General features: G+C 39.4%; 1 protein-coding gene across 3 annotated transcripts in view; it reads left to right on the top strand.

Moving 5' to 3' along the window:
• APP (amyloid beta precursor protein) overlaps nucleotides 1-24,652 on the top strand; it is a 216,670-nt gene that overhangs the window by 134,417 nt on the left and 57,601 nt on the right. The window contains exons 7-10 of one of the 3 annotated variants that reach the window (XM_054056832.1): nucleotides 723-890; nucleotides 12,423-12,556; nucleotides 20,723-20,797; nucleotides 21,899-22,057. In XM_054056832.1, coding sequence (XP_053912807.1) covers nucleotides 723-890; nucleotides 12,423-12,556; nucleotides 20,723-20,797; nucleotides 21,899-22,057 — 536 coding nt within the window. The remainder of the gene's footprint in view (nucleotides 1-722; nucleotides 891-12,422; nucleotides 12,557-20,722; nucleotides 20,798-21,898; nucleotides 22,058-24,652) is intronic. The other 2 variants (XM_054056833.1, XM_054056835.1) reach the window with 2 other exon arrangements.

The following is a 24,652-nucleotide window of genomic DNA, read 5'->3' on the forward strand; positions in this document are numbered from 1 at the left end:
TCCTCCCATGGGTGGGATAAAGCTATGGCAGTAATTTTGTATGTGTGAGCCCTCGAAGTATGAATTATAAACTGTGCTGGGCAGCCTGCAAGAAGGGATTTCTTCAGCAGTGATTATATATAAATAAGGGTCTGAAGAGAATTTGTTTTCCTCTATAACTCATAAATATTTCTGGTTTGTTCTTTTGTGTAACCTAGGAAACCTTCTCAGATGCAGGAGAAGGGGGGATATACAGCTTAAAAACAGCAAGAAAAAGAGTGATACCTTCTGCTTTCAGGTGTTCCCTTTCCACACAAGGCACCCAGTAGGCTGCTTGGGCAGGGATCTGCTTGGGGCCATCAGCAGTCCCTGCAGGCAGGAGCTGAGGCGGGTGGTTGTATCCGTCTGGCCTGAAGCAGACAAAACCTCACACCTGCACCATTGTCATCATGCTGGAGCTTGTTTCAGGGCAACACCCCTCCATGTGTGCAGATGAAGTAGCTAAAAACAAAAGTGTAGGCAGGCTAAGGAGACGTAGTGTCATGAATGTGAGTCATTTCAAAATCTACCTTTGTCGTCTCCAGGGTGGTTTTCCAGGGAAGGGTTTCCCATTCCCCGAAACACCTCCTTGGTGCAACTCCTTCCTCACTTGTGTGCATGGACATAGAGAGGCACCTAATTAAGAAACTGAGACAGTACTATTTACATGCTAAATGTGGTTCCTCCGGGTCTCCTGTGAATAGAGGTGTGCTCTGAGCAAGCCGAGACTGGTCCCTGCCGCGCGATGATCTCCCGATGGTACTTTGATGTGGCCGAAGGAAAGTGCGCGCCCTTCTTTTACGGCGGCTGCGGTGGGAATCGGAACAACTTTGACTCGGAGGAGTACTGCATGGCAGTCTGTGGCAGCGTCAGTAAGTGCCTCTCCACGAGCGGTCCTGGGCTCACACTAACCCCTGGCCGTGGTCTCTCCAGCACCTCTGCTCACCGCTAGATCCTCACTATCCTCCTGCTAACCCGGCATGGTAGTGGGTGACTTCTTGGTGCTGTAGATGGGGTCTGTAAGTAGGTAGCTAAAACCCTAACGCTTCTTTAGATGAGGCCTTCGCACTCACTTTCTCCTAATTTTCTGTCAAAGCGTGCTGACATTTTGTGTGTCTGTGTGTGTGCATGTACAATACCTGTGCGGGGAAAAAACATGAACTTTAAGGAACATTCAGGTAAGTTTAAAAATAGCTCATAGTTTGTACAGTGTATTTTCATGTATTACTTCTGACCTTTTTAAGCAAACCAGCGTAAGCTCATTATTATACTAGAATATTTATTTGCAGCCTCAGAAGAACTGAATTTTTTATGTTTGCCTTTTTTTTTTTATTTGATCAAGTACTTCATGTGTGTTTGCAACAAAAAGGGGAGAAACAACACTTGGTTTTTGTTTACCTGAGGGCCATGATGCACATGGATGTGAATCACCTCCAGGTTATTTTGTTTAACACAGTGTTTATTTTAATGATCGTTTTCATGATGAAAGAGTGTTCTTACTGTGATTTTTATTTGAGAAGGATGGTTTTCTCCGTCACAGGATAATGAAGCTGATAAATCAGACGCTGGATTTATCAGCTGGGTTTTGGTTTGGGAGCCTCTGAGACCCTCCCCTCCCATCTGCCTTGCCTGCACTTACTCTTGGGATGGTGTTTGCTGCCATTTACATCTGGTACATTAAAGAGTGAATACACACCTTACTGCACTGTCTGGTCATAGGGCATGGAGGAGCAAAACAGAAGCAGCACATTAGGACTGATTTCAGTAAAATATTTTTTACTGTTCCTAGGAATGTTTGCAGTAAGTACAAGGCTTGAAAACGTACACAAACACAGGCAGCAAGGTGTGGTGTGTGTGTGTCATGACGCAGAGGAGCTGACCTGTATTTTACTGGAGTGGGAACAAGAACAGTCATGAGTGCACAAAATGTGGTTTCTGTTTGGTTGTGTGCCCTGTGACAGAAGAGAAAAACTGAGACTTCATAATGAGTTAAATTAGGACAGCATAGAAAAAAGAGAATTTTAGAGAGGAAATATTTATGCAAGGAAAAATGCAGAGTGTGTGTTATTGAATGAGCGGTTGATATTGTAGATGTGGAAGGAGAAAAGAAAAGTAAACTGAAGATAGCTGGCTCACGTAGGTTAGAGGCATAGAAAAAAAAAAAAAAAACCTCTGCAGTGAGGAGGAGTGAACGATAATCCTAGGAAAGGCAGTTGAGTTCTTGTGCACTTAGTTTCAGATAGCCAAGATGAGACTGTGTTTAGTCTTACTGTTACAGCCAGTACAGGATTTGTAAAGGATGCTTACCTTTTTCAGTCACTCATGGACAAATATTGTGCTTGAGTGGTGATTGGATCCCAGACAAGATAATGGCTATCAAAACTGATAGTGGAAAATACCTGAGAAAGCAAATCTGTTGCTACTTTGCATCTGGAAGTAGTCACAGCTAGCAAGGGAATAATGACAGGACCGAACGTGATTAACCTGCACAGAGCTTTGGATATTTCAGGAGTTTGTCTTGGTCTTTAAGAGACAAATAATAGTCACTTACCTCTGATAACACACCTCTCGTGACAGTACCTGTTCCTTATCCCAGAAATTTTCAAAAAATGTGTGTGAGGTGGAGGCCCTTCATCCTTACATTTCATGTCCAAGAAGTTAGGATTGAATGAAAATTGCTGTGCACTTTACCTTTATGGTTCAGTAGAAGAGTTTCTAAAAGCTGCCTATGCTGGTTCGTGTTGGAAAAAGTCAGCTTTTGTGATAAGAATTAAGAATTATTACTGCCTTTGTCAGCACTAGTAAAAAATCTTGAATATTTTCGTGAACACTGGACAGCAGCCTAAAGACTTGCAATAGATCTTTTCTCCTGCAAGACTGCAGTTTTATTAAACTGCCAGTTCTTGCACGTTTATTTGGGCTCCTGCCCTTCAAAGTGAGCCAAATGGATGCATTTCTTTTTCCAAATCGTGCAGACTCAAATATCTCCTGACATCGTGAATCTTGCATAAGGAGCTGTAGTTACTCACTCAGCACTACAAATCTGAGAGTTTCATTTCTGGCTTTCGTAGTGCTGCAGAATTATTGCACAGAGGGAAGGGTGTTGCTGACTAAAGAGCAGTCGTATCACAAAACAGACTTCATGAGAATTATTCTTGCACAGTAAAACTTGGAGGGATAATTGATAGTGCAGTGGTGTTGCCTTTCGTATACAGGTTGTAGGTGAAATCATAGCACCGACTACTTGTAGAAGTAAGCAGCAGACTGCTCCGATCCACTTCGCAACAACCCAGAGACCTTTTTGCAGGAAGTCATCTGCTACAAGGAGTTACCTTGGCCATGACCTTAAGAAGAATACTATGGATAGAATGGGAGTTGGAAATTAGGTTGTCTTCCATCTTCAAACTTGTTTCTTAGTAGCAAAAGTTGTACAGTTTGTGCTCATGCTATTTGAGGATAAATGATCTTCTCTTCTAGGACTGGCATTTCTTATGCAGCATGTGAAGTAAAATGAAATAAGAAGCAACTCCTAAATTTGCTACGTATCCATTTTGGATGTTCAGATAAGCCCAGGAGATTCCTCTCTATCTCATGGAATTTGTTTTGGGATAGTTTTTTTTTAGGTTCAGTTCAATAAAACAGTGCCAAGAGCATTACGATTTGTGGCTACTCTGGGATTTCCAATTTTTTGGTCTGAGACTTTTTTTTTTTAAGGAAAATGGAGTTAGGTTGAATAGTTGAGCTGCATGGCTTCATTTGCACAACTGTCAGTGAGGAAAAATAGAGCTGGTTTTGTCTTCTGAAATAGATCTCCCGGAGGGCTTTTTCCTGGCTTTCTTCAGTAGTTTCTCAAACAACATTTGAGATTACGGAGTACATTTTCCAGGCTACTTTAGTTCTCTTTTTGTTCCTGTGTTTTCATGTTATTTCACGATTTATACCCAGATCTATACACCTGTTATTGCAGTTCCTAGAACAACTTTGGTTTTCTCTGGTTTCATTTACTGTTTCAGTATCACCATATCATTAATTCCTCATAATTTTGCTGAATAGTAATTATAATGAAAATTATTGGAAGTGCTGAATGCGATGTGTTTCAGCTCTTAAATGAGATCTTGTCTTTAGTACCAATCTGGTATTTCTGAAAGACCTTTCTACCTGGCTGTAGCAAGCATTGGATCAGGCAAACACCACCCTCACTCCAATCTCACAGAAGAAATTAAGAAAAATAGCAGAAGAGTTTCCATCTAGACTACCTCTCTTCTGTCTTATCTTTCTCCCCACCCCATCACCCTTGACTTACTTTTTTCTTTATCTCAATCATGCTTATTTATTTACTTCATTCTTTATTCCTTTTCTCTTCCATGTTTACATTATTGTTGTTCCCTTGTGCCCTGTAAAACACAAGATGGACACTAAAAGCATATCTTTCTTTATCTTAGATGTAGTTTGCTTAGGACGATAAACGAGTTAGATTTTACGAGAGAGTAATATGAAATAGTGGATGGTGGTTGGGTTTCTCTTGAATAATGGGCGAAGGGTTAAAGGGTGATACATAAGTTTGGTTTTCTCATAGTTCATTGAAATTGGACTGAACGAAAACCTGAGGATTCTGCCTGCACAAATACCCATGTGCTATCTATATGCTACGAGTACCTATGTACTACTGACTACTAATACCCTGAATACACTGTCATACTGTATTCTGCTCCCTTGATGAAGTCTTTTTGCTTTGATCTGCAAAGGTAGGTTTGTCCTGTCATGCAAAGCCTCCGACTGTCTCCACTATCAATGAATTTGACTGATGCTCTGAGGTCTGCCAAAATTATTTGTCTCTTGGGTAGGAACTGCTACTGTCAAATTTTTTCACTCATCACCCCAGGTGCATGGGAATTGCTAGATAATTGCCCTAGAAATAGAAGGCTTTAAGGATCTTATTACCGGTTCCTTCAGCCCGCCAGACCACATGCTCTGTTGATTTTTAATAATGATGTTCAATACTGTCTACAGTTGCTATTCAATATAAGAACTCAAACTTCTATTGGGTGACTGGCCATAATGGCTCCTTTGAAGACGTCAGGATGATTAATTCAGATTTGATAACCTCAGAATGGGTATATATTGACAAGAATAACAAGAAGCTGATAAATTGCTGTTATCGAAGGAATAACATTCTGCCTTACTGTCATACCAAAAAGTAACTTTGTCTTTTAATTTTTCCTTGTTGAACATCCTTAGAACTATAGGATTTATTTTTTTTTTAATAAGAACTATTTTGAAATTATGGTAATATTGAATTGTTAAATTGGGGACACAGGGAGCTTCAAAGCTGGGAAACTTTGTTCTCTTAAATATGCTTCGTTTATCAGCGATTGCAAGATGGCTTTTCCCGCAGCTCCTTATGCCACAGTGCATTCAGAGTGGAGTGGAATTCATGACACCATATTTTCATTTATTCTGCCTCTAAAGCAGGAGCAAACTGTACTCTGGTGGCACAGTCAGATTTTGAAAACTTCTGACATATCATTAAAATGACCTTTTATAAAACATGGAGTTTTGTTATTGTACTGAATTCCTATGGCTAAGCAACAGAAGGAACCAACAGGGTTCAGTGTTGTCTGTTGCTTCCTTCCTTACATAAACCCTGAAACCTAGGGGTAAGTTTAATTGTCAAGATGTATTGTTTTATTTTGAAGCACGATGACAGATTTTCAGTGAACTTAGAATATTATTTATTCTGTAAGCTAAATGTAAAGATAGAAACTTAGAAGTATGTTGGTGATTTTTAAGTGGCAGATACTTTATTTTCATTTCAAATGGATGATATGAAAAGAAGTACTAAATGTTATAATTTCATAATATAAATAGAATTTCACACCCTCTTAAATTCAGACAAAAATATCGTGCACAAAACTAAGATTAATATGAGGGATCTGCTTTTACTGCTTTTTATGTAGGGTAACTCCAGCTTGCCTGCAGATTAGGATTGGTCTGTCTCTGATAATTGATGAGGTCGATATTAATGTATTTCTATTTCATGCTCTTAAGTGAGGGGGAAATCCATGACCTCTAGTGTTTTGCAGTGTCCAGTTTAATTTTACTTCAGAGGTACTGCAAATAACAATCTATACCTTTTAACAGCAAAGCTTATAAGATTATACTCCTGCTGTCAGGAATTTCCTTTATCCATTTGTTTCTTGGTTGGGATCTTGACATCTCCCTAGTTAGCAGGAAGTAAAACGTTTGGCAGCTAAACTTGGCACACCACCTTCCAGAGTATGTCTAAGGTCTGAAAGAACTGCAGTGCACCACAATAAGCAGAATGATAAAATATACTAAATTTTTAGTGAAGTAGTACATTTTAATCCTTTGTCTTACTGACAGGCTGATCGCTCATTTTATCTGTACATCTACAGAGGCTGCTGGAGCTTGAGGTCAGGCAGGAGACTTACGGAGACAGAAAGCACGGCACATCTAGAGCACATTGATCTGGATTGAGTGATGCTGCCCTGTTGCTGCTTGTGAACTGTAGGGGACCTCAGTTTATAAAGCAGCAGAGCTAGCAAGTTGCTTCGTGCCAGGAATGCCGTTTTTTTTGTGATAGTGCACTTAGTGCTGGAAAATATTCATTGCATAAACTGCTAATTTGTACTAATTTGTCATGGCATTACAGGAGATAAAATTTAAAATACAAAAGTCCTAGTGATAACATTTCAAATCCTAAAAATCTGCCTTTATAAGAAGTGATATTGCAAGGAAGGATTTCACATAATAAGTACCAACTCTTTTATTTGAATGAATAAAAAACTCGAAGTTATTACAAATTCACTAAACCAGCCACACTAGGACAAACCTGTTGCTTCATCATAAAGGCTCTTTGTGCTCAATTGTTGTACTGCTTTCCAAATTAACAGTAAAGGGAACATTACCTCTCAAGACTTTACTTAAATGTGTCCCTTTCCTGCCATCTCCAGCATGAGTTGCCTGAATCTGCTGGCTTTTATTTTCTCTGGCATGAAAACTCAGTTGAATCATGCATCTTGGTGATTTTGAGGCCAATTTCAAAGTGTATAGATGAAATATTAAAAAACACCATATTTTTGCAGTTCTTCAGTATGAGTGCTTGATACTTGTCATTCAGTGCCTAGGAGCCGTAATGGGATGAATTACGATATAATATATATTTAAATTAATTTTGACTACCACCTTTAGTGGATGCCAGTGACTAATTTCTGTTTCCACGGTATCTTCATCTATATAAATTTGAACCATATTTCACCCTTGAACCACACGTGGAGCCACGTGTTGGGCTGGACCTTTTTACAAAGCAATTGGGTTAAGTTTAGGAGTCGAAAGAGAAATTACATGTAAGTTTTCGTATACAAGAATTAGATTACTGATAATTTCAAGCATTAGGAACTTCATTAATGTAATGTATTATCCTAGACAGTATTTCTGCTGTAACTTGTTTCATTGGGTCTAACCACAGTTCTTTTTTTAACTCTGTGGAGCTTGATGATTCTTGTTTACAACCTTGGTAGAAGGCTTGTTCGGGAGAACACTTCTGTCTTGTGTTTGTTTACATCAATCTCATTTGATGTACAGGTGAAGAATTTAATATATCTTTTTCCCCTCATAAATATTTAAATTCATGGTGACAAATCAAAAGAGAATGACCTTGAAACAGAGTATTGCAAAGATGCTTGTGAAAGTTTGCTTTGGGAACCTCCTACCAAGCACTAAACGAATTGAACTTGGAGGGGGATGGTCTGAGCAGTTAATGGCCACAATGAGTGTCAAATGGATATGAGGAAGGCAAAATTGCATTTGTCAAGGGCTGGTGAAGAGGAAGTTGCATTCATGGAGATACAGTGAAAGCATGATTGCCAAGTTCTAGCTCTGCCTGGCATTTAAATTATAACATACCAAAACCAGATAGGATCAGTCTTTGCAAAGTTACATTCCTTCTTGAACTTTACTTTTAAACATGTGATTTCTCTATCTCAATAAACTTAATTGTATTTTTCAGGCCAAGGTTGCTACATTGACCTGTAATTATTCTTGTGAATGCTAATGCAAGTTAGGAAGTAATGCAGAAACTATATGCAGTCTTATATGACAAAGTAGTTTAGCCTCATGGGTAATAAAAACAATGAGATAACCCTACTTTTTTAAGAAAGGAAAAAGTACATGGAACATTGGGCTCACTTTCATGTGTTGGCTCTCCTCATGTCACCTGTGCCTGGAACCTCTTTCAATTAAACTAGTAGACATTTTTAAACAAAGTGCTTTCTAATCTGCTTTAGGAACATTCATCCAATTTAACATAATTTTGGAAGCTTAGAGGCAGCTTGAAACTGAAAGGTGGAGAAGTCTCAGAACTGATGATTCTTTTTACTGCTTCAGATGTGATCCCTGAGCATATAACCACTAATGTCACAAGGGGGCTTTTTTCTTAAAATATGCACACCAATGCGCATATGGGTTTTTTCTGATAGAAGAATATACTTCTCTGTAGTTAGTCTAGCAGTCTATATTTTGTGCTTTCTGAGTCCCCACCATTGCAGTCACAATTCCTCAGTTTTTATGAAGAACACTTCAAAAACTTCTTAGGTTTCTTAAAGGTAATTGTCGAAGCATGAGGATAAAGTAAATATGCAAGATAAATAAAATCCAGCTAAATGGTTACGAGATCAGACTGGGCGATAAATATGTTGTTGAAATGGGTGAGCATTGACACTAATAAATAACTTAATGGGAGTTTGCATTATTGAGCATCTTTGCTGAAAGTTAAAAAGTAGGCAGCAGAAGTTGAGTGGCCTGAAGGACTGGAGTACCAGGCTTTTATCATGGTCAGCACAGTTCACTGCTCTGTACTTAGCTTCCAGGCAGAGAGATGTGCTGATAAGCCATGAAGCAAAAGTTCTGGCTACCAGAACTCCTCCTTGTCTGGGGGAGTGCCAGTTGCCAACCCTTGGAGCACAGCTGTCTTTTTGCCTCCCCAAACTTAAAAAGAAACCAGCAGCAGCAACCTGCTGTTTACAGGTAAAATATTAAAACTGGAAATATGTCTGGTTTTTATTTTCTCAAGATATCCCATGTGCTCTTGGCTGTGGGAGGAAGTCTGCCCTCCTCTTTATGTGTTTAGTATTCGACAGGGTTCAGAAAGTGGTCTTGGTGAAAGGATGCATGAAGAGAAGTAAATAAAAGTGAAAAGGAATGGCAGTTTGCCTGCTGGTGCTCCAGCTTACTATGCTAAGAATAAGAATAGTTGTCTCTGTAGTACAGTAGATATATAGTGTGGAAATGCCGCTTACTATTCAGTGCCTCAGTATTGATCTGTACTAGAAAGCATGCTGGTTCAGCACACAGTTTTCTCCAGGTAATTAAATTACATTAAACTTAAGAACTTCTTATGTAAAAACTCATCTTGGTACATCCTTTTCCCTATGTTTAAAGTAATGATAATTTGCTACAGTCTTAGATAAACCTTTCTCAGCCCTCATTTGTCCTGTCTCATTCAGTTAGTAATTTGTTTTGTAATACAAAGGTAATCATTATTTTCCTTCTCTGTTGTTTAGATTCTGATTATTGGTTTTGCCACCATTCTATAAGCAGAGCAGCTTATTCACAAAAGAATGGGGATACCATCTTGTAAGAACAGCTCATTTCAAAAGGTAGCAGCAGCAATAATAGGAACGCTTCTTTCTAAAAATATTCCACATGCACTTGAGATTGTCAGAAGTACTATAATTACTTAGGATCTTAGTCAACAGCTGAAAGCTTTGATCTTGTTCCTTCACTAATGAGGCAGTTGTGTATGTGGAATTCAGAAACAATGAATGTACCCACTGAATACTACATTGTACTTGGATAATGCTCTCATTCCAAATGGTTTAACATCTTACGTGCAGCAATCAATGTTATTCAGAAAGGGGGTATCTACTAATCCACTTCTTACGAGGTTGGTGAGTGACTGGTTTTTTTTCTTTCACTGTAGGGACTGATATGGATTATTTATACAAAATAGTAGAACAGGATCTGGGGACATATTGTGGTATTTTTCTTCCCTTTTTTGTGGTCTTCTGATATGTATGAATTGTTAAATATCAAAAAGTGTACAGCATAATTTGAACCTTTGAACCTGAAATTATTGAACCTGTGTCTCCAGAAAGATTCAGATTTTAAAGTCTAATAAATTTTTTTTAAAAAAGAACTGTTTGGGAATTGACAGGTAAAATGAGTGCAAGTGTGAAGACAGTGTGATTTGATACTATGTTTCTTCCATACCTGTCAACAAGCACTTTTTGATCAGTCTTCATGCAGTAGTAGAATGAGTTACCTTATAAAACAAGCCATGCATAGAAAATGAATCATCCTTCTAAGAACGGATCCGGTCAAAAAAATGAGATTAGGCTGGCTATTTTTAAGGAATCCTTGCATATAACTGATGTCTGACCAAACATTCCCAATTTACTGTGAGAAAATATGCAATTCATCTCTCAAAATAGAGTTCCCAAATCTACTGTAATGCAAAGAACAGGGTTTGTGCCAACAGCCATGAAGAAGTTTTAAATTGTTTCTGCTTTATGCCAAAGAAGGAAGGCTCAGTGTTTTGTAGTTCATGTATTTTCTCTTGGGGAAAGGATAGACTGTCGGTTACCATTATGTTGGAATCAAAAGGGTTTTTTAACATGCTATTGATAATTACTATTTTTTTTAATACTGGATGGAGTTGTTACGTAATCATCTGCAGGCTTTCTAAATAGGGAGAGCAAAATCTTATTGGGATTACTTGTTTTTCAGCAGACTGGTTATTTTTTGTCAGAGAAACTTCTTATTTCAAATTACATGAATTATTAACCGCTCATGAAGGGGAAGGGAGACCTTATTGCTCTATACAACTACCTGAAAGGAGGTTGTAGAAAAGAGGGAGCTGGCCTCTTCTCCCAAGTGACAGGGGACAGGACAAGGGGGAATGGCCTCAAGCTGCACCAAGGGGAGGTTCAGACTGGATATCAGGAAGAAATCTTTCACGGAAAGGGTCATTGGGCACTGGCAGAGGCTGCCCAGGGAGGTGTTTTGAGTCACCATCCCTGGAGGTATTTAAAAGATGGGTAGACAAGGTGCTCAGGGACATGGTTTAGTGGCAGATAGGAATGGTTGGACTCAATGATCCAAGAGGTCTTTTCCAACCTGGTGATTCTATGATTCTATAAAAAGGCCACTTCTGAATCTCAGCTATCACAGAAAACAAAAATTTATATGACAACTTCATCTCACTTTTTAGTATTTTCGTAAACATACAGGCTGAATTTCTTTGTAATGAAAATTTTCCCTGTTTTTCAAGAGTTTAAACGGTGCATCTGTTTGCAGAGGAGAGATATGGTCGGTGTTGGTGGGTCAATTGGGCTGTGTGGCCACCAGAGGCCAAATACATGTCCCAGAAGCAGTAGGCAGGCTATATGTCCTTACATATGGCTTTTCACAAGCTCTACTTGCCCTGGCGTGTACTGGGCATGGACTGATGCCAGCAGCAAGCAGAGAGGGAGAAAACACCCATTTTACCATTTTGCTTTCACCCCTGTTTGCTGGAGATGCTAAAGCAGGATGTTTTCACAGATGCTTTTTAAACTGCTATTGCATTCCTAGCACAGAAATGTTATTCTAGTTAATGTAGTGGTTGGTGGTTGTTGGATCTTACTGCATAGTGAAGGAACTGTTTGTCACTCTGCTTAATTTACCCCAACTGCAAATCTTTCTGCTACCAATGTGATAAGTATTGCTTAGTTATCCAGCACGAATGACTGGCAATTAGTGCATGCTTGCTGATTATTTCTGATATCCGTGAGGGGTTTTCTTAATCAAAGTTGTTACAAATAAAGTAAAAATCTGTAAGCCAAACTGTCACTAAGGGTAGGGTTTGAGGTATTTCATTAGGGTACTGTGGGGTAGATAGATGCATTAAACATATTTGCATTGGCACTTTACCTTTTATAAATAAACTAATATACAAAGCACAGAACTTTGCAAAGGGCTTTCTGCTGGTTTATGTACTTTGGTCATCGCTAGACTTTCATTTCCTTTGGCTGCAGTTTCTAACCTGTTTGAATACCATTGCTTTGTTTGAATACCATTTGCTCTTCACACTGAAGAGTTTCTCCTGGGTTAGAAAGTAGATGGGGAAATCCTTGTATACTTACATATATTTGCTGCGTATCTTTATATGTATGCCTAAACTGCATTTTTATATTCTCTCGAGGTTAAGTGAATGCCTTTATTCTGATGGAAATATGATCATATGTTTCTTGCTTGATCTGACTAAATTTTACCTCTACTAAAGTAGAAATTCTGCTTTTCTTCTCCTTCCTTTCCCTCTCTTGCTCCTCAAAATTTTACCTCAGTCCCTACCACAGCTGCTAGCACTCCTGATGCTGTTGACAAATACTTGGAGACACCTGGGGATGAGAATGAACATGCCCATTTCCAGAAAGCCAAGGAGAGACTTGAAGCTAAACATCGTGAAAGGATGTCTCAGGTATGGGAGATTTCTTTATTTCTAAATATGGGAGGCAGTTTTGTCTGTCAAATCACAAGAAGTTTGGAGTCCTTCATTTTCTTATTTCCTGTTTGCAATGTTGTAAATACACCATTTACTGCCTCTCTGACTCTTATCTGCGATTTCAGCTGGTTGGGACATACATTTGTGGTTGGGTCATTGCTGTAATCCTAAGTCACTATTTGTGATGGTAAAAGGGGAAAAAAAGGTCTGTTAAAAACTGCTCTAATATTTGTGGAAGACTGTTTGGTTTGTGAGATTATTCTTGTTTCTGAGCAAAGAACATGATCATTGTAATACTTATCCCTTTGCAGCAGCTGAGCATACATGTCTGAGCCCTGGTGTAGCATAAGATCGCATATATTCATCTAATGATCTTGAGCCTCAAGGTTACATAAAATGCATCTAAAGCCAAAGAAAAGATGGAAAATAGTGCTTTTGAATTGAACCATAATCCAACTGAATCAACCCTTTTCTTTCCTTTAACCAAAGGGATCAGTGTAGCCTGAAACTGGTTTTAATCCTATTGAACACTAAGAGATGAGCTACCCACTCTCTCAGAAATAGTTCAATAGCAATGCCTATAAAAGTTGTCACAGTTCTGCTCTAATCATAAGAAAGAAGAAGTATAAGATGTTAAAAGGAAAGTTCGTGGTGTTTGGTTTTTTAGGTTGGAAAACCCACAAAAATTAATGTAGTATAGTTCAGTTGCGCTGCATATATCTGTGTAGCTACTTTACTGTCATTTTTCATGGTAACTTTGTTTTCGCCTGTTGCATTCTTCTTATTTCTGTGTATGGCTGACATCTTTAGCTCTGTGCTAAAATGTTTGTGTAACCCTGAAATGAAGCTCTTAGCATAAGTCCCCCTCTACTGGCACTGTAGCTGTGCTTGGCACTTTTCTAATAAATAGGGCAGGGCATCTTACCTGAAGCAGTCATCTGATCAGTGCAAACCACATGCTGAGAATATGACAATAAATAGGAAGATGCTCCTCATCTGCCTCCATTTGGGAAGCGGTGTGGCACAAACAAACTGTCTCCTCCTTAAATAGCAAAACCAGTATTGATTTAATGCTTTTAAAAGTGTTATTTCCTTTCCTCTGGAAGATTAGCAACTTCGTTAAAACAACCAATAACCAAGGCATGAGTGTTGCTGAGTGTGGGCATGTGCAGTGCCTGGCTCAGCACCGGCCTGAAGCCGTGGGATGAGTTGGGAAGGAGACAAGCTGAGGGTGGTGAGCAATGGCTCATGAGGCACCTGTGCACCTGCCACGGGAGCAGCTCAGTCCTCTTCTAACAAACTTCCATGTGCCTGTAGTACTTTGGGAAGGATGGCCTGGAAATCAGGAAGATTTGTGCGCGCAGCCTGCCTGGTGATGGAGAGCAGTCCTACCCTAGCTAGGCACACAGGGCTGGTGTAATGTAGTCATCATCCTGTTGTGAACTGCCCTAGAAATAGCCTGGTTTTAAAAAACAGCATAGAGACGGATGTCCTGAAAGCGAAGGACAGGCAGTGTAAAAGGCAGGTTTTCCAGAAACAATCTTCAAATTCTCACCATGGTTTCAGGTTTGTCTCCAAAATCCCAATATCTAAAGGTTAAGCTGAGTAATTGAAGGCAGTATGTGGGTGAACTGTCTTTTCTGTTTTCTACAAATCTAATGGTTTATGGAAAAGAGCTAATAGAATGCACCAGCACCCTGAAATCATCATAGAGACCGTGCAACATCGGTTCTTGAGGCCAACAAAATTAACTGGGGAAAGCACTGAACCATGGTATCTGAAAACTTCTGGGTAAATGCACTGCACATTTTACCATGAGCTTTTGGGGCAACCTCGTAAATGAAGACTGTGGTTCAAGGGTATGACTGAAGATCACGTTGGTGCTGCCATGCATTCTGCCCTCATTAGCACATTCCCAGCCATCCTTTCTGTCAGCGCTAATGAGCGTACAGCTGCGGGGGTGAGGCAGGTCAGCTCCCTTATCTCACTGCAATGTCACTGTTAGAAAACAAAGTGAAATAACCAACTCCAGCCAGTTCAGCAAGCTAAATCAGACCTAGGAAAGAGTAGCACAATAGGAACATCAAGAAAGAAACATCTTTGATCTTTAATTTGGTTAAGCTGCTTATGACTTCACAGCTCCAAGTATATATGTCTTGAAATGCACAGAACCCCTGCAGAGCTTTGACAAAGAGAGTTAACTTAAGTCTTTAAAAATTAATTTCCCTTCGGTGAGTAATGTTTTGTACAGTGTTGAACTAGCCTCTCCCAGTTAACACTTTAAATGTTCAAAAAACATAAGATCTTATGGAGAAGTAGAAAGGCCAGCTAGTTTACCATTCTGTGTTTCCTCATGTGAACTGTGATATGTTTGTGTCCCATACCACTAGTCTCCTTTTCTGGCAATTTATTTTAAAATTGCTTTTTTACATTCTCTTTAGGGTCAGTTATGTTCTTAAAGAATATTTAAGTAAAAATTAATTTGAAGTTGTTACTTGATATGTTAAAAACCATGCTTATTCAATAAACTTGCTGTCAATGTTTTTCTCTTAACAAAATGTTAGCAAGAGAGAGTCACTAGCTAATTCCTCCAGCTGCACTGAACATATTTTTTGTATTTTATTTTTTTTAACTCCAAGTCCAGTTCTTTCAAAGCTGAGAAATGGAAGCTTAGGAAGCAGCAGAAATACCTGTTTTTCTTCTGTTAAAAAGAGAGGAAATGATCAATAGTTTTAGGGAAATGATCAAGTCATTCTTCTAATCTCAGTAATGTAATAATCTGAATTAAACTGGTTTGTTCACAAAACTCAAATATTTCTTTTATTTAACAAAGCAGCTAGTTTTAAAATGGTGTTTGATTTGATACTCACTGTACTCTGCAACAGCTCATTAACTAATAAAAAAAATTAGATGCATTCTAGTTCACACAGAAAATACAATCATCTAAGGAGTAGGGAAGATATCACTAAAAAATTTTCAATTAAGTATTTTATTCACAACATGTTATTGTGACAAATGCAGATATTCTGTGTGACCTCTTGAGGAGATTTGCATTTGTTTACTGTGAAATTCTGACAACTCATGTTTCTTTTCCTCTTACATAAAGATATTCACACAGGCAAGGGATACGGCTTCTGTTGGTGGCTGTGTTGGTTCTAAGAAATCTCCTAAAAGATTCTTATGAGGGGAGTCTGCTCTTTTTTAACCTGACACACCTCTGGTTCAGACTATTTCAGTCCCTTCTGCTCTTAAGTGTCTGTCCCTTTAGACTCCAGACAATGAAAGTTATTCTGTCTTTACATCTGTACCACACCTGGAGCAACAAGGCTTATAAACTTTCCTAGACAGTACTGTAAAGAGAATTACATTAGCATACAATTTCAAGCCTTTCCAAAGAATTATTAGTGCAACTCAAAGTTACAGTAAAGCCACATTCCCATGCAAATAGTATAGCCATTAAGCAATGCCTGTGTAATCTTTAAATGTTTGCTGTTCTCTGACATATAACAGAGGGAGATTGTTCTAACTGGTTGCAGGATGTTGTGGTTCTTGTTTCCTGTTTGGTCAATTCCCCTTTTCCTCTTTCTCTTTCCCATTTGTTAACTCCCATACAGCTCTCTCACTTAAATAGTTGCTGCTAAATAGCCTGGTGGAACTAGATATTGAACTTCACTCAAGGGACCAGTATATTTATGTGTTGCTGTCCTCAGACATCTTGTGACATCCTCATATCTTAAATTTACTCTTCCTCTGACTGTTTACAGTATTTTAGGAATCATAGCATGTACAGCACTTAGAATAGGAACTTAATGATACCTTGCCTCCTAGAATAGTCTTGCCTCTTGGAAATTCATTTCCAAAACAGGTATCTGAAAATACTGCAGTCCTCAGCTGGCCTGAACAGGGCTGATGTTATGTTCAAGATCTTTTTTTTTTTTTTTTTTTTTTGCATGCCTCTAGTTCCACCATCCTGGAAAGGTCTTCAGCTGATTTTCAGTGCCAGTGGCACCATAGAATCACAGAAAGGTTTGGGTTGGAAAGGATGCTAAAGATCATCCAGTTCCAAACTCCCTGCCACAAGCAGGGATTTTTTTCACTAGATCGGGTTTCTCAGAGCCTCCTTCTTCCTGACCTTGGACATTTCTAGGGAGGGAGAATACACAACTTCCCTAGGCAACCTATTAAAGTGCCTCACCACCTTCATAGTGAGGAATTTCTTCCTAATATCTAATCTAAATCTAGGCTGCAGGGGAGAATTGCCTCCCTCAGCCTGCTGGCCACACTTCTTTTGGTGATGCCCAGGATACATTTGGCTTCTCTGGGCTTCGAACATATATTGCTGGCTCATGTCCAGGTTTTCATCCAACAGTACCCTGAAGTCTTTCTCAGCACAGCTGCTCTCTATCCACTCATCACCTAGCCTGCATCCTTGTTTGGGATTGTGATATTCCGGATGCAGGACGTTGTTGAACTTTGACATTTGCATGGGACCACCTCTCTAGCTTGTTCCCTCTGGATGGCAACCCTTCTCTATACAGTATCAACAACACCACTCACCTTGGTGTTGACTGCAAATTTGCTGAGAGTGCACTCAATTCCACTGTCCATGTCCCCAACAAGGATGTTAAGTAATACTGGTCCCTGTATCGCATAGATCCCACCATCTCTATTATTGTGTGTGGGAAGGCTGTTTCCTTCCTTAATACTGACTGCCCCTCAGTTACAGTCAGGGCTCTTGGGCAAGGTTTAATGATGTTATTACCAGAAAAATAGTCAAAACTTTAAGCGTAGAACAAAAGCCCTTGACAAAGGTAGGCATCTTATTGGTATGACTTTGACCTTCTAACTAAGCAAACCTTCAGGCAAGCACCTCTACTAGTTGGATTGCTGTAACCCAAATGTCTGTCATACTTTCTTCTTTTGCAGATATGCTTCTGTGCCCGAGTATAAAAAAAATGGAAGTAAATTCTGCTCTTTTCAATGTAATAAGATTTTTTTTTTTTTTACTTAGCATCTCTTATAATAGTGAGTGACATTTTCCATACTTTCTTTTTCTCCTCTTGCTGTCCCCTGCCACCCAGTTTTAAAAGGAGTCTGCTAGGCACTATTGTCCTGAGTTCTGGAGAAATTTGGCTTCAAAATGGCTTGCTTCTTAAATCTCAACCAAAAGTTGTCATTTTCCCTGCACAAGAATGCCAAGCCTTGAAGAGCCCTCAGTCTGTGTGGCTTAAATAAGCCTGAACTTTTGATGAAGGAGAATGGGTTTATAGTGCATAGAGGCCATGTTCAGGCTTTTTCTGTACATGCATTTCTGGGGAATTTTTTTCCCCTCTTCTTGCTCCTTGGTTTCCCACAGACTGCTGTGGCATATTTCATAGTCACTCATAATTCTCCAAAGCAATGACTCTCAGTGAGTGCAGAAGTTTTCTCTGGGTAGTGATGTGGCTGCCCATGGATAGCAGTAGGGCAGCTGTATCTTCAGTTAGTTAGCATACACAGAGATGCTTTCAACCACTGAAGTCTTCTCAGTTGTAAAAACCAGCACTCAAAGCACAGCTCCTGCAATCTTTACATAGAATATTGTTTCTGCAAAGAGCCATCTCGTTCTGTTTGTTTGGTTTTTTTTTTTCCCCACAGTCCATTCCGTCTTATTGCACCAGAGCTGAACTCTGAAGCCCGTAATTTACCTATCTCCCAATTAGCTGCGTAGGCTGTCAGTTTATCTTCCTGCCTTCCATGCCTTAAAATGTTCAGGGAAATAAAATGGGCAGAGACACCTGATTTAGCCAAAGGTCTCCCAATCGCATTACCCTCAATATTTGTTTTCATCATATGTATTAGAAGAGGTTTATTTTGAAGGATAGAGATGGCAAGGGAACTGTTGTTCTGAAACCTTGTCAACTGCTCATTCAGAGTGAAAAAGACTATTAGGCAGATGTCAGAAATGTCATTTGTAGACATGAAAAGGAGATGAGGGAGAAGAAAAACATAAAGTTGCTAACCCAGGCCGATGCTCAAGCTTGAACACATTGTTGTAGTTTGACTTGAATTAATGCCTCAATTTCTGGGTCTTCTGTAACATTTGCATCCTGGCATCCATGACATTTCAGGTCTCTAGAAAGGTGCTGCCTTGATACGTGAATTAAGTTTTCTCAACCTCTGCAGTTGTATGGCCTGTGTACAATTAAGACTTGAATAGCTGCAGCACTCCGAGCATTAATAATTTTTTTTCCAGAACACATCACATGCTCTAAATTGTTGTGTCAGTTCCTGTCCTCTAGTTCTGTTTTGTCAGAGAAGCAGTAAAATACCCTGTGCCTAAGTACTGTGAAACTAACTGATGGTGGGGCAACTGTGACTTCAGTGCACTGTGCATCGTGTTCTCTGTCATCTGCTGCTTACAACAACCCCTTGCCAAGGAATTTTCATGTCTCCTTTAAAATTTGGGGTTCCTACTTAGAGCTTGGCTGCAATTTTACATCAATGTGTATTTGTCTGATGAGAAGAAAATGTAAATTGAAGAGGTACTTTTAGGCTGCCAGTTTATGTAAGTTGTAATACAATTCTTGGGGCTTAAGTTTTAGCTTACAGTTCCCAGTAAAAGAGCAGACTGAGGTTAAGACTGATTTCCAAGGACTTGACTTCAAATCTTTGTGCTTACAACTGCTGTCTAACCATGCCCTTGGTGAAGCCCAGAAGGAGAGAAAATAATTTCCAACTCTAAAGTTTTCAGTATCAATTTAGCTTTCTAAAATGTGTGTCTCCGATCTCTTGGGCTGTTATTGAGGCTAGAATCTCATGTAATTTAACTGGTAGTGAGTTTATCTGATTTTACTATGGATTTATTGCTGTCTTGCAATACATTCCCAAGCTCTGGGTGAAAGGGAATGGGAAAATTTGACATCAAAATCCCATATGTTGAGTCAGTCTTTAGTGCAGATGTCTGCAAGCTGGTTAATCATTAGGGTCTACAGCCCTGCATAGGACTGAGAGGGGATTATATTTTAAGGACTGGAACTTGTAAAATTATCTTTTGAGCCTAGGTTTGCTCAACCAAATACCATGAAGCAACATCAGACAGGAGCTGAGTGGTGTAGGTTCATCTTGCCAACATGAGAACAAGCAGGTCTAATTTGTCCTGCCTCATGGTCTTGGTAATTTCAGTCATGTATGGAGACTCTGAGCTTTTCTAAAATCCCTTTTAGAAAGGGAATCTGACTATTTCTATTATATTGGAAGGTTTTGGTGAGAAAGAAAGGAAAGGAAACACACATTTTGAGCAACTGCTTCTGTGTTTCTTCTGTCTTCAGACTTAGTGCTAATCCTGCAGATAAACAAGTCACTGTGTTTGTGTGTGGTGCATTTGGTGAGAGCAGTTGTTCCTGCATAAATGGTGTTATCTGAGGACATTGCTCTGTAGGTGTGAAATAAGTGAAGTCCTTAAGTAAGACCACAGGAAGGTTTCAGATGTCATGGGCAGCAAGTTAAGAGTAACTCTTTTCCTGACAATTGAATACTGTCCTGTTTTGCAAGAGGAGGTGGCCTCTCATGTTTCTGAAGTGAATGATACTGAAAGTTCTACATCATTTTTCTGTCAACACTGTACTTGAGAAATAAGTATATTCAGTTCTTGAAGTGTTTGACAGCTCTTTACAAACAGAGTAGCACAAATTGCATGTAATTCTTGATCTGTCCTGCTCCAAGGCCAGCAATGTAGTCCAAATAAATCTTAAAATTTTTACGGTACCAAAAAAGTCGTCCTTTAGAAAGAGTTGAAATTCACTCATTTTGACCAAGGACATGCAATAGATGGGAGCGGTTTCCTTTGTCTGGTATGAAAATGGGTTGGTGTGTTCACCCCTAGAGACCTCTTGTTCCCTTGCTTAAGGGCTGGTTAATGGCTGTGTCGCTTCACAGCGGAATTATAAGAGCCTGGCACGATGTTCAGACACAGAAGTACCATCTTTGTTTAATTTAACAACAGGATCCTAGCTTTGTTAAGTGTTGTAACTGCTTTTTTAATACGGATAAAAGGAGGAGAGGAATATAAAAAGATGACTGTCAGAGCTGCAATGTTTACCTGTGCTAAGCCCTGAGACAAGAGGAAAATGCAAAAGTCACGCTCCTTGTTTTGTTCATTAGGTCATGAGGGAATGGGAAGAGGCAGAACGCCAAGCAAAGAACTTGCCGAAGGCCGACAAGAAAGCTGTTATCCAGGTAAAGGAAAACGCAACCACAACCGTACGCACTTGGACCGCAGTTAAAATATATGCGGTGCTGAGTGTACTATAATTTTAAAACCTACATCTGTGGGGATTTAATGCTATTCTTCACTCTTACTGTAGTTATTTTTGTTTCCAGCTGTTAGTGGCTGCCAAGTGTCTCTATATTTTTCAGCCAGTCCCTGAAACAGTGGTGCAGGACATTACTGGTGACTGCACAGAGAGGTGGAATTTCACTTGAATTGGTTTGCCTTCAGTGAGAACTGAAAACTCTGTTTCTGCAGGTCTCTTTCAAAATTTAGTCAGTGATAAACTGATGTAAACTAGAGAACCTAAGCTCAAAGAAGAGGTCAAAATGGGATTTAAGAAATCACCGTCATTTTTATCTGAAAGGAAACCCTCAGCCAAAAATTCTTTCATCCAATATCGTACTATAATTTAAAAATTCTGACAGGCCAGACACTCCTTGAATCCCAGTGTGGCTCACTCAGGTATTATTCGGTACTGCTAGAATGATTTCAATACAAAACTTTAAAATGGTGACATTCAGAACCAAGTTGCATCGCACTTTTATCTCCCACAGCTTTGCTCACTGTGCATTTTACCCAGTCAGTCTTTTCCTTTGTTGGAATAAGTTTGAGTTCAGTTTTACTTCATGGTGGCCAGTTTATAAGAAATTGTAGTGACTGTTTTCAGGTTGGAATTTTTTTTCCCCCCATGTTCATTTGCTGGTAAAGTCATGTTGATACTCATGTTGGCAGGGGATGTATGCTTGCCAAAACCCACCCTCCTCTAGCCACAATACTGTAGCGCTGAACCACTATCTCAGGGGGCAAATGACCAATTCAGTGGTCACTGTGCTGAACGTGTCAGTAATATTTGATTAGATTAATAAAATAAGGCCATGTGTTCAGAAATACATGGTGTCAGCAGTTCCCACTGAAATCAGTAAAAGATGCATTCAGTGCAGAGTTCTTGGAGGTCATGCTAAACCAGCCTGGGGAAGGATTTTGGTGGTTTGCAGACGAAGATGTTCACGTCTGCTGGTCTCTGCTGGTGCTTTCACTGTTTCTGTTGTGATGGATGTTTTTTTCAGCATTTCCAGGAGAAAGTGGAATCACTGGAACAAGAAGCAGCAAATGAAAGACAACAGTTGGTGGAGACTCATATGGCACGGGTGGAAGCCATGCTCAATGACCGTCGCCGCATTGCTCTGGAGAACTATATCACAGCCCTACAGACTGTCCCACCCAGGGTAAGTGCATTACCACAAGCTGTCAGCTGTGTCAGAATCACTGTAATTGTCCTGGGGAAAAAGAAATTGTGCCCAGGTATGGTCCAGCAATGGAGCAGAGTGTCTGTGTTCCCTGTTCCAGAGTTACTGCAGCAGTCAACTAGTTTGAAAGTTAAAAGTTCAGACTTAGTGTGTATAAATGTAGACACAAGCATGCATCCTCCATACATACCGATAGATGGATGCATACATACATACATACACAAAGGTGCTTACATAAATAATGTGGAAGAGATTTGCTTGTCATAAATCTTACCCATTCACAGATCCTGCAAAAGGATGATGAAGCATCCCTCCAAGTGGTGCACACACACTAGGATGCTTCATCATGTCAAGATGGACCTTAAGGATGGGAGTGGTTGTGATTTTCTGTTTTGTTTGTTGAACTGTTGAAATGTTTTTTGAAGAATCTTTTGAGGATTGTTGAATGGCATGAAGATAGCACACAAGCAATTCAAAGTTGTCTGGCTATTGGTGAGTCTAAACACTAAGTTGCGAATGTGGATTGAATGGAATTTTTAATAACTTCCTATCTGTGATGTTTCATTCAATACCAAAATAACTGCTCTGTGGCCTCCAGAAGAAACAAATTTGCACAACACTAGGAAAATAGTCAAATGTTTTATATATCTCTCACGTCTTGAACACTTCCTAGATAAAAAAAACATTCTGTTATGAACAGGCTTTTGGGTCAGCAGTGTAAGATGTAGCCATTGATCTTGGATTTGTCCTCACAGAGAATTACATCGATATAGCTAACCTAGTAAATTACACGTTCTACCTGAATTTCATTTTGCAGGGAAACCTCCATATTCAGTGAGCATGGAAGAGTGATCGTCATCTTAGTTCTTTATCATCAAACTTTTTCTCCATCCCATGGTGCAAAACTTTCTTGTTTTTACTGTGTGCCGAATAAATGAAAAATCTTAGATGAAAGTGTCATAGGGAGACTGCAGAGTAGTTGCAAGAAGAGTTAATATGTATTTTGCAACATAGCATTTCTGGAAAATTAAGCAAGTCTGTATTAAATTGGCAGAGAACATTGGTCTGAGTGCAAGATGGAAATTGTAACATCAGTCTGTTCTGAGAGTAGTGAAGGGCTTGGACTCGAGTGTCTCATTATCAGACACATTAATGAGTTATGGGCTGGGATGCAGCTGTCTTTAGGAAATGAGTCTGCAGCTCAGAAGTGTATGAAATCAGGTGAGTGCATAGACTGGCTTCAGATTGTGTTTGCTCTCTTGAGATGTTATTTTGGTATATATTCACCTAAGATACAATTTCACATTTGGCTTTAGTCAGTCAACTGTTGCTGTGAAGTTGAGTCTTGTGCAAATGTAATCCTGTCTGAAAAGTATCCCAGAAAAATTATTTTATTTCAAGTTGTGTGTGGATCAGGCTGACAGCTTGGTTCTGCACATATCTGAGATTGTGGAAGGTGAAGATGAGGACCACAAATAATAGCAGAATGGTCTGTAGAGCGACCAAAATGTGCAGCTTCGTTCCTGGAACAAAGGAACTTGACCTTTCATCTTTATGGAATGTAGATGACATCTCCACTGACAAAAAAAAAAAAAAAGTGAACATCAGCTGCAGAAAACTACAGGACAAAAACGTTAACACAGGGGCCAGAAAAACCTGCGTTTTATGCTTGTGTTGCGTGTAGTCAGCTTCTAGGACATCTAAATTAATAATACATCTACTCTGTCAGTGAAGAGCATCAGGTGTGAAAGGCTGTGTCACAGAACACTGATACGTTAACTCCAATAGAAGGAAATCTTGAAAGCACTTTTTAAAGGCTGAGGTGCATCCTATATTGTACCCTCCAAAAGCTAATCATTCTGAAAGGAGCAGGTAGCAAGCAGGAAAGTAAGTTCAGTTAAAGGTGCTACCAAACAAGGACTCATCTCAAAACCAATGAGGGTGAACAATTTAAAGATACTATTCTTTAAACTGTTTCTTCTCCAGTCTTGTTGAGGGTACTGTTCTTGCCTCAGAGGTTTTTGGTTGTGTGCTCTGCAGTTAGTGACAGCTCAGGCATGGACCTGTAAACCGATGGTCAGGTATGTGCCAAAGTGCAAGAAAAATAACTAACCCTGAATTTAGCAGGAGGATTCGTCTGGTTTTATTGTGGGCCAGAGGGTGAAACCTGAGTAGTGATGGATATTAGCGGAACAGCTTGATGAATGAATCCACTCTACTAGCTGCTTTGCAGGATATGGAGCCAGAAATCTGAATACACTGTGAATCCAAACTCTGGCTGCTTAGTCAAAGAGAAAATGGGATTAATGGAAAATTGAACTCTGATACCCAAGCTGTATTTCTTTCTGGCAATTCCCTAGTAAACTAAAAGTATATTTGATGCAATTACATTGTCTTTAGGAGAGTAGGTCATAACCATAGTGGTGAGTTGTTAAGTTAACCTTACCAAAGGAAGGTTTTTCTGGAGTTGTCCAAAAATATTTTTAAGAACTCCCATCCACAGCCTGCTGCAAGTTACATGTTTTGCTATTAGTATGTTTACTACAAAATTAGATTCTGAATTTATACAGTGAT

This window comes from Cuculus canorus, chromosome 1 (genome assembly GCF_017976375.1).
Source record: "Cuculus canorus isolate bCucCan1 chromosome 1, bCucCan1.pri, whole genome shotgun sequence".
Lineage (NCBI taxonomy): Eukaryota > Metazoa > Chordata > Aves > Cuculiformes > Cuculidae > Cuculus > Cuculus canorus.